Below are 10560 nucleotides of genomic sequence, written 5' to 3' on the forward strand. Positions count from 1 at the left end.
TCCCTACGCAATAAAATCGGTGCTATAAAGTCAGATTGTCACAGACGTTTCTGATCAAACGGTATTAGGAAAGAGGTCAGAATTGCCCACAAAAAGTCGGCGGTAAATAGCAGGTGAGGTTAGAAGTTGTGGTTATATACCAAACATCAAACTGCCATTCTATATGTACACAAATTTATTTTTTAACCTGTGGCTGTAATGCCCAAACATCAACTACTATGAGAAATATAAAATTATAAATCAAGGAGCTTCACGTTTTTTCTGGCTTGAAAATGTATCCAAATATATTTTCCTGTTTTGCCGGCAAAAGCCTACCCTGTCTCGGTTCCTCCTAAAATTTCATGCAGTCAAGATCCCTAATTCAGCATTAATGCCACAAACTAAAGCAAAAACCATGCCTAGAAACGGATTTTTGCTCGCAGCATATCTTGTCCATGAAGGTATCCATAAGCTGTCCAGCTAAGCTGGGAGGGTCATCAAGCAAAGCATCTACAAAAACATTAACCACCCTTCTCTCTTGCTCCGTAGCTTTGAGACTGAACCAAGTGAGAAATTTTACTCTAAAAGCTTCATCTATGTGCCCTTCATGCTCTAACCCTCTGACCACTTGCACAGAATGTTCATAATCACTAACCTGTGGTCGCTTTTTACAACCCATATCTGGAACTGCTCGCATTCCACTGCATTTACAAGGCGTTGAAGGAGATACGGCTTCAATGAAAGGAGGTGGGGAGTAAAACCCTTCATTCTTGCTCTTGTTAATCTCAACCAACGGTTGAAGCTTCGCAGGGGATGCTGATTTAACGTTACTAGACTTAGTTGACTCCGCCTGAGGATGATTTTGAGCTATAATTCTATGTTCTGCTTTTCCATGTTCTAAAGCTGTAAAAGAGCTCCCACCTGGAGCAGGTGTCTCCCATTTAGCTTCTGAAACACCCAAGACCCCAATGCTGCTAAACAGAGAAACTTTGCAGAGATACTCTGTTGAAGGATGGAGGTGACATATCTTGAATCTCTTCTCTGGCCTGAATACAATGAAAGTGGGTTGCTCTGGATAGTCCTTAATAACAGACTCCCGATGCCACAGTCTGCAGCCTGGGTTGTTATTTAACAGATGGTCTTCGTATTCTAGCACAACAATCACTGATGTAGGGGTGGACTCTTCAAACCGGATATGACAAGCTGCTATAAACATTTCAACCAAATGTCATCAGGAGAAAGATAAATGCAAATTCTAAAAGATTTCTTATGTATCAGCATTATGCATTGTAATTTCAGATTCAAAAACTCAAAAATTGACTGTACGTCTACTTTCAATAACTATGGTTATGATGCCACTTAATACCGTGACTGCCCAAAATAACAAAGATCAATATTGTATAAGTTTCATTTGAAGGCTAAATCAAAACGATTCATAAGAAAATTGAGAGCTCATTCTCTCATTCTCCAAAAAAAGAAAGAAACTTTTTTTTTTTTTTTTGATAAGCCAAAAAAAGAAAGAAACTTACCAAATGGATCTTTCTTTTCCATATAATTGGGGCAAACCAGCGAATCAAAAGATAGCACTGCAGAAGCACATAACTTCTGGACCTCAGCACCGCAGGAGAGTCTGTTGACAATGCAGCGTACCATACTAGTGCATACCTGATCTAGAGGCCCCACTTCATCATTCAGTATTTTCACTGCAGATTCCACTGTCCTCTGCACTTCTTTGTATAATGCCGTTCCCATGAGAATCTTATGAGCCAGAGATAATCGTAGACACAGTACATCCACTCTTCTAGCCTCCTTGGCAACAATTAATTGTTTTCTCCAGGTTCTGTAAAAAGACCAAATATCAGTTGGCCAATCCTTTTGCGTGGTATCTTGGCCAATCCTTCTTTTTTCTTTGTAGTGTTGGTTAACCCTATTTCTAATCCCTAACCCTTAAGTAAGTTAAGTTGGCAGGATGCCTGGAAACTAAAACCTACATAAAAGGGACAGAAAATGCCAGACCCCTGCGAGTATGCATGTTGGAGATCTAATTCAACTATGTTAATGCAGTTGAATTGGAAATGTATTGTTTAATACCAATGTGAACAAACCAGGTCACTTGCAAGAAATGTTTTTGTAAGTGGCTAGTCAGGTTCTTCAGCTGAGGAATTAACAAATATATCCGACAGCTTCATTGCCTATATATTTACTAGTTTCAACGTGCTATACATTAAAAAAAATGCCGATGTGCTATACAGCTGTGAACAATTAGTTAGGTTTTCTGGGTCTGGTTGCAACTGCATCTATCTGGTACTACATATTATTCAGCCCATTGGAAGAACAAATAATATTTATCTAGCAGTTCATAGGCATTGAATTTACCTCATTATCCCATTGATTTTTCCACAGGAAATGCAATAGAAGCGTCCATCCAACTTTTCACAACACCCATTCTTCAAAATACCAGCTCTTTCATGCTTCAAAGCACATTCCAGATGGCAAGACAAACCACACAAATCATTATCACAGGTCAACCAGAGACTGGGATCCTTGTTATCATCAAAACAATGACAAATACAGCAAGAACATCTTTTGCAAAAAGCATCCTCCAAAGTTAAAGTAGCTCTGCATGCAATATTCTGACACAGCAGAGTTTTAATATGTTCTTCATTGTTTTCCAGAGGGGCATGATTTAGGTCAGTCAATATTTGAGGTGGGCCTATGTTCCTTTTCCTTTTAAATTTAATATTAAATGGAGAAAAGGCAAAAGAATTGTGCCCCTCGGAATCCTGAAGCACTAACTTTAGAAGGTGTTCTATCATTTGAGATTTTGTATATCCTGTGTACTTTCTCTCTTTCCCCATTTCAGCACAGATGATTTCAAGAAGCTCTGGACGAGTAAAAGAACGAAGAACCTCCGGGGCATCTTTTGACCATTGGGCAATCCCATGGACCAGCTCTCTCTTCTCTCCCAAGCTTAGCCGGCTACATTTTACAGGATCAAGTGCACAACCTTCAAATAAAGAAAAGGAATATAATTTCATCTTCACATCTCCAATGTTACGTCTAGAAGAAGTTTAACATGACTGAAACATTCTCAACAAACCCATGAAGGAAAAAGTAGTCATTCACACACTTTTTTTATTATTATTGGCACTGAGTGTCCGGGAACATTGTCCCAACTAGTCCCGGAGGTGCACAGACTCTCAGCAAGGAGTTTCCCGTAAGTACGCCTCGGATAATTCAAGAGAAAACTCTCACAGTCAGATGGCCCCTAGAGATTGTTTGTACTAAGGGGATTTGAACCTTAGACCTGGGGGGAGCATACCCCCAAGCCCAAGGCCTTTACCACTTGAGACAACCCCTAATGTTTTCATTCACACTCTCCAATCAAGTGTGTGTGTGTGTACAATTATTCTCTTAAATGTGGTATTCAATTAAGAAGAAAGGACCAACAGATCCCAAAAGTACCATCACATGCTTGAACATGATCTTGAGTAATATATACAGCTGTATTTAACTATTTCTTCCTATTGTTGCATTGTTTTGTCTTTGAAATTTAAGATACAAATAATGTGTCGGGAGATTATGGGACATGAGCTCATTCAGGTTGAGTCCTCATTTTAATTGCCTAAATATCCTGACCTGGTTACACTTAATTCATAAATCAATTTTCTTAATAACCGAAACCTTTTCGTTTTTTGTTCATGTCTGTGTTAGCAAATCATTTTTCTTAAGATCAATTGGCATAAAGCGCTCACATGAAACTCGCCTTAATTCATAAATCATTTTTCTTAATAACCAAATTCACCAACCCTTTTTCATTCTGGTAAACAAGATAAGTCAACTGCAAACATTTAAAAACAAGATCAAGTGTTGTCATTGATTTTAGAGGCAGGCTTCAGCTACATATAGAATTAGTCATACTAAAACCTAGGTTAAGAATGCGGATCGGTTGACTATTTATGTAGAGTATGACTGGATTCCTGCTATTTGCAAACCCTACAAGATATTTGAGCATTCAACCACAACATGTTCAAAGGTGAATAACAAAGTCTTGGCCTACTTCCTATACACCATGCCAAAATCTCTGATTAGCAAGTACTTCTTCAATGAAATCCTCCCATAGAAATATTTCACTGACTTCCCACCAATAATGTAGCTGAAACAATTAAATATGACCTTAAAATGTGCCAATGCTGATGAAAAAACCACATTCACATCAGAACTTAGATACATCTATTAGATGCCAAAACTCATTTATTTTCTCTTTGGGAGGAGTGAACTGTGTAAGATAGTTCCAACACCCTGATTAAAAACATCGCTTAGATAGCAACTAAATAGAAACTTCAACATAATCGAATCGATCTCTCATTCAATATGCAGCTTAGAATTTACGATTCAAAATTTTAAATGCGTCTATTTTTTATGTGTGCTCCATGAATTTGTGTTCTTGTAAGAATTACCGTGGGAAGGAACATATAACATTGCCAGGATCTTAAATTTCCATATGGACTCCTAAGAAAATTACGCTATTCACTTAAATTGAATTATTCGGTACTTTTAAAACTAGCCTCAAGAAGCAAACGGTTACCTGATGGTGATGTTTTTGGCTATTAGTACTCCCGTATAAGAAATTCCTTGCTTGAGTCCTTCCCTTTTTCTATAAAACCTAATCTTACCTTTTACAACTTATCAGCTATCCGTGCATAAATGCCGTATGTGTTTCTTCCCACGTATACAACACACACTTAAACAAACATAAAACTTTGATAGCGCAATTGATATTAATACCCATGCACGGTTATTTCCATCAAGGCTTTTATTAAGATGTACCAAAGCCCCACTTTTGTCCATCCATTTGCAAATAACCATAGGAGTATAAGATTGATAATTGATGTGGGAAGCCAGAAGCAAAGAACCCAAACCACCACCAAAATATTTTTTATTTTTGTTAAAACACCAAAATAAATACGTTATGAAGAATCCAAAAATGACTATACGGCTGTGAAAGAGAGAACCCAGAAGATTTCAAACACTGCCCAACAAACATTCTCAACCATACAGTAAGTATACCACTAATGATAAAGTTTACAATACCCCAAAAGGCAAAAGAAAAAAAGTTTAATAATATCATAGGCATTGTCCAAGAGAACGTTAAAAGGCATAAAACTCAGCATTATCAATTGGAAGAGCGTAAAGCCACAAACATATATCAGAAACTCTAAAAAATACCCAAAAAAAGGAAAAACAGGAAAAGCCGAAAAGGGAACCGACCTGAGAACACCGAGTCCATGCCTGAAAACCTTTCTTCTGGTTTGCTCATAATGCTCGAAAAAGAAAAGGAAGGGGGGGAAAACCCTATATTTAAATGGTATATTTTTTGACAAAAAAGGGGCTTAAAGTCCAAAAGAGAGAGAATAAATGCAAGAAACGAAATTCATGAAGCAGATAACTCGAAGCGAAGGAGAGAGTCAGAGGCAAAAGTGGCGTATAAGTAATAAAAAATAATAATGGACACGAATGTGAGATAGGGTACGAATATATTGCAGACGCGGATCAGAAAGCAAGCCATGAAAACTGAGCTAATGAATCGATTTGAGTCCTACGAGGGGTTGGTGTCTTCTCTTTTCGAGCTATTCATTTTGCATGATTTCATATCATCATCATTCGTAGGGTAAAAGGCCACCCACGCGCACAGCGTTGCTCTCACTTTGATAGAGTCGATGATTTCGGTTTCGGGTTTTCACCTCTCCGAAAGCCACGAGCGAGTGAGACAAAAACGTCTTTCGTCTCGTGGGTAGTGGTACGGCGCGGGGATCCTCTCGTGCTATTTGCGTGAGTCCTTCCTTCACTGCCGTAGAACTTATTTACGTCTCCACACCTGTGATATATGCTTTGCCAATATCTCACGTGGCCTTATCCACTCCACACTTCCTTTTCCTCTTTAAAATTATAAAAAAAAAAAATTATAGAATATTTCTAGGATGGTGTGTAAAATATACTATTTGAAACGTAAGAAAAAATTATAAAAAATTTACTTCTCTACGTATTAATTATTGATATATTAAAAATCATAAATTTTAAAATAATTTTAAAAGAAAACTAATAAAATTAGTTTTATAAGTAAAAATATAAATATATATAGCATTACTCGTATCATTGATTGATAAAATTTAAATTTTAAAATTTATATTATAAATCAAATTATGTCACAAAAGTAATATGTAGTATAAAAATATTAAAATAACAGTATTATAAAAAAAATAATAAAACTATAGACATAATTGTCATGAGTTACCATTAGCGCGTGTGCTATATCCGTATTTGTAGAACCACGCTTGAATTAATGTTAAATGTATTACACAATAATATTTTAAAATGAAGAATATTTTTATAAACTATCTTATAAAAATAATATTACTTTATAAAAATACATTTATCTTGCGACATGTATTTTATAAAATATATTATATGGTATCATTACTAAAAAAATATAGTAGAAACATGTGTTGGCGTGGCTACATTCACCAGCTCAAGCTGCTAAAACGTGATGCAGTGGAATGTTCTGCAGTGAAATGTTTTATTGAATTTCGAATAAAATATTATTATAATATATTTTTTTAAAAAATTTAAAAAAAATTAAATTTTTTATTATATTTTATCTGATAATTTAATAAAATTATAATAATTATATAAAATAATTTGAAATAATTTAAATTTATGTAATCAAATCAATCCTAAACTAATACGACAATATGAACTAATTTAATAGCCTCAGCTTTTCTATCAAAATATAAATAAAAAATAACCTCAGCTTTGAAAGTAAGGTCGGATTCAACTTTTATTTCCCCCTTTGCTGGGCTTGAGCCCGTTTACATATCGGATGGGATGGAAGTCTATAGAGTGTTTCGAATATATCAAAAGACACGGATAGAATAGTGATGACTTGCCAGTGAGAGGATCCTATCCCCGTAATAATGGTTTCTAAATTCTGATAATTTTATTATTATTATTATTATTATTATAATATATGTATGCATTTTTGGTGGAGATCGATTTTCTTCAAGTTGAAATCCCAACAAGAAAGGCAAGTTGGGTTTATGCTCTTCTTTTCTTTTCTAAAAGTGAGCCCGTGCATATCAATACAACGGGAGTAATGTTAGATTTATAAAGAAATTTTATAAAAATAAATTTATAAATAGATGTATTTTTATATAGTATGTTAAATTTATTTTACGATAAAAAAAAATCGCGTATTGAAATCAATTCCCTATGTTTCGTCATCGTATGAATATTCTTTATCTTTTGAAATTGTGTTATTTTCAATTATATTTATTTTGTAACATATTTTAGTGACTACCATTTAAGTAATTATATGAGAAAACATTTAAACCGTATCTCATGGACGAATATAATTAAGTATGATATGATATAGAGTAAATATTTGTCATTATTTCACATCCCATACGATCATAAATTTGGTATGGTAGGTCTTACTAATTAGCGCATAAAAACTTACTTAATAGTCAAGAGTTTGATTGACTGATGACATATGATCCAATTCTTCAAATAAAAAATTTGGGTTCAAAATACCTCACCCCTTATATTAAAAAAAACAAAAAAACATACTTAATAGGCATGTTAATTAGTGAGAAATGATGTATATACACAATTCATTTTGTCATTATTTTAATTTGACATTAAATGATTATAAAATTATTTATTATTTATTACTTATCATCTAATTATTAAGTCAATGAACCAATGTTTTGAATACCGTACCGGACGCCGTACCGGTCAAGATACTAGAACGAAATATTTCGATACTGGTACCGTTTCAGGATAACGTTTCGGGATAGTCGATATATGAATAAATTATATATATAAATATATATATAAATTATATTCTAAAATAATAGTCTATATATAAATAAATTATATATAAATACATATATATAAATTATAAATAGTCTAATCTGAATTGGGGGTTAAAAAATATGCTTGTAGTTTGAAAAAATGAAAAAAAAAACATAGGCCGAAATATCGGCCGGTACCGGCCGAAATATAGGCCGGTACAGGCCGAAATTCAAGCTAATATTTTAGCCGGTACGGAATAGATATAGTACCTGTACCAGCCGGTATGGTACGAAATTTAAAACACTGCAATGGACACCAACTAAGAGGAAGGTGAAAGAATAATAATTAATAGACGTTGGATATATTTTTTCTTAAGTAATTAATTAATGATTTGTAATTATAAGATGTGCAAATGTCGTAATTTTTTTGAAAAAATTGAGTAAATATGAGATTCGTATAAAAATAATAATTTTTTAATAATAAATCATATTTTTTTCAAAATAAATACGACTTATACGACTTATACAAATTATTATTATATTTAGCATCACTCTTAAATAATTGCATGAAGAAAATATATATATAATTCTGAGTGCTTTAAAAAGAGCCAGCCAGCTGGCTAACGCCACTTCCATCGAGATTCGAGGCTCAACGGATCAAAAAGTCGTGATAAAAGGATTTAAGTTGTGATGCATACACATGAAACTGGCAACTTCAACTTGATCAAGACTCTAACTCCCAACAACTTTGGTTTCTTTTTTCCTGATATCCCAACAACCGTAATGAATATCTAGTGGAAAATGCACGTCCCAATTCCTTGGATTTTTTCCATACCTTTTCCAAATAAAAGATTAGTCAGATTATTTAAAAGTTAAAGGCCAAAAGAACACACAATTTTGGAATTCATGACTCAAGAGCGGCTTATCATACATTGTGGCCCAATGCCATAACAAAGATGAGGCCTTAATTTAATTTTATAATTTACCGTATTATATTAAACTACATCAATTTTTAAATTTATTTTTATACAATTTTATTTTAGTTAAAGTATTTTTCTTAGAATGTGTTTGGGTAATTAGATTATATGAAAATTTTGTAAATACTAGTGAAATGATTTGAGTTAAAAAAATCATTTGTGTCTCGATAATAGATTTCAATTATTTTTTTTACTTATTGATTAAGTAAGTTTTTTTACCGATATTTTGAAATTTTTTACTTAAAAGGCCATATAGCCTTCTCAGTGACTTTTCTTGTGCCACACTCTTAGTGGGTGTAGCAGTGTTTTTAAGGGCTCGTTTGTTTTTAGAGATGAGATGAGATGAGATTAAAGTTAAAAAGTTGAATAAAATATTATTAGAATATATTTTGTAATATTATTTTTGTTTTGAGATTTGAAAAAGTTGAATTGTTTATTTTATTTTGTGTGGAGATTTGAAAAAGTTGTAATGATGAAGTGAGATGAGATGAGATATTTCCTGAAAACAAAAGTTAATATGTTTTATTAAGTTTTGAGAAATAAAAGAGAAAATTTGAATAAAAATTATTATAAAATTAAAATGTTGATAGAATATATTTTTTTAATATAATTTTTATTTTGAAATTTGAAAAAGTAATATTATTTTTTGTGTTTTGTTTGAACGTTTGAAAAAATTGTAACGATTAGATGAAAAAATCAAAATTTTGAAATTAAAAATATTTGTATTTGAATATTGATGATAATAAATAAAATTATAAAAGAATTTACTAAACAAACGCTTAATGTATATATTTGCATATAACGTGAGAAATACTCTAGTCATAAATTGTTTACGTAAAAGTAATCCTACAAATTGATGTAATTTGATATGATTTGTTAAATTATAAAGTTATTTTTATTATAAAATAAATCTAACGGATCACATAAAATTATATTTATTTATAAGATTATTTTTATATAATTCTTTGTAATTATATCAATCAAGTATCTACATCAAGTGGTGTGAGAGAGACGGGGATGGGTTTTGGGTTTGGAAGCTTGACAATCGCATCACGATGCGACGCTTTCAATCTACTTCTATCATATTAAATTTTGGTGGTTACCGTTCAATTTTTTGGTTTTAAGTTAATTAAATTTAATAATAAGCAACGTTAGTTACACGTTTTAAATAAATAAGATTTACATAAATCTATTGTATATAATCCGTCTATTTAAAACTTGTCCAAATCATTTATCTTTAAAACTTGTTTGGATTGCGATAGAAGCCTTAAAAATTGTTTAAATAGCTTTAAAAATCATTTAATGGAAAAACTAGATTGTTTGTGAGTTACATATTAAAACACATTTAATCTCAAATAAACTAAAAAGTATATCATTTTTCTCAAATTTATTTTTTCAGATAACGCAGAACGTAATTCGAATTAAAAAAAAAATTGTCAATGAATGAAAACACCTATACAACTTTAAAATAATTATAGTTTTTAAACTTTTAAGGATATGATCATAATAATTAAAAATTATAATAATTATCATTTATACCTCATAAAATATATATTTTTAATTTATTTTCAAACAAACATAACATGTTTAAAAGTACTTTAAACATATGATTACCAAACAATAAATAATTTTTTAATAGTAGAACTTATTACTTAAATTATATAAATTATAAGTTATATTTCTCCCCAATCTCAAACATGAACTTAATAATTAGCTGATGCTTTACCAAAATAAAAAATTAGTCGATGAAG

At 32.0% G+C, this 10560-nt stretch overlaps 1 protein-coding gene across 3 annotated transcripts; it reads right to left on the reverse strand.

Moving 5' to 3' along the window:
- Window positions 1-154: 154 nt before the first annotated feature.
- LOC121261697 (VIN3-like protein 1) lies at window positions 155-5833 on the reverse strand. 3 transcript variants are annotated; one of them, XM_041164182.1, is made up of 4 exons: window positions 5251-5833; window positions 2356-2958; window positions 1509-1819; window positions 155-1185 (listed from the first exon to the last, which is right to left on the reverse strand). In XM_041164182.1, exons 2-4 carry the CDS (start codon window positions 2835-2837, stop codon window positions 368-370), a joined length of 1611 nt encoding a protein of 536 aa, XP_041020116.1. In that variant the 5' UTR covers window positions 2838-2958; window positions 5251-5833; the 3' UTR covers window positions 155-367. The 3 variants fall into 3 exon arrangements, with proteins under 3 accessions (XP_041020116.1, XP_041020115.1, XP_041020114.1); XM_041164181.1 differs by having other exon boundaries at window positions 155-1182; window positions 2356-2986; XM_041164180.1 differs by having other exon boundaries at window positions 2356-2986.
- Between the last annotated feature and the right edge of the window lie 4727 nt (window positions 5834-10560).

This window comes from Juglans microcarpa x Juglans regia, chromosome 4D, assembly GCF_004785595.1.
Source record: "Juglans microcarpa x Juglans regia isolate MS1-56 chromosome 4D, Jm3101_v1.0, whole genome shotgun sequence".
NCBI lineage: Eukaryota > Viridiplantae > Streptophyta > Magnoliopsida > Fagales > Juglandaceae > Juglans > Juglans microcarpa x Juglans regia.

Coding starts and splice junctions, on each gene's coding strand:
- LOC121261697 (XM_041164180.1), bottom strand. CDS start 5,299: ATGAGCAAACCAGAAGAAAGGTTTTCAGGCATGGACTCGGTGTTCTCA. Junction 1,820..2,355: donor AAAATCAATGGGATAATGAG/GTAAATTCAATG, acceptor GTCTTTTTACAG/AACCTGGAGAAAACAATTAA. Junction 1,186..1,508: donor GGAAAAGAAAGATCCATTTG/GTAAGTTTCTTT, acceptor AAATGTTTATAG/CAGCTTGTCATATCCGGTTT.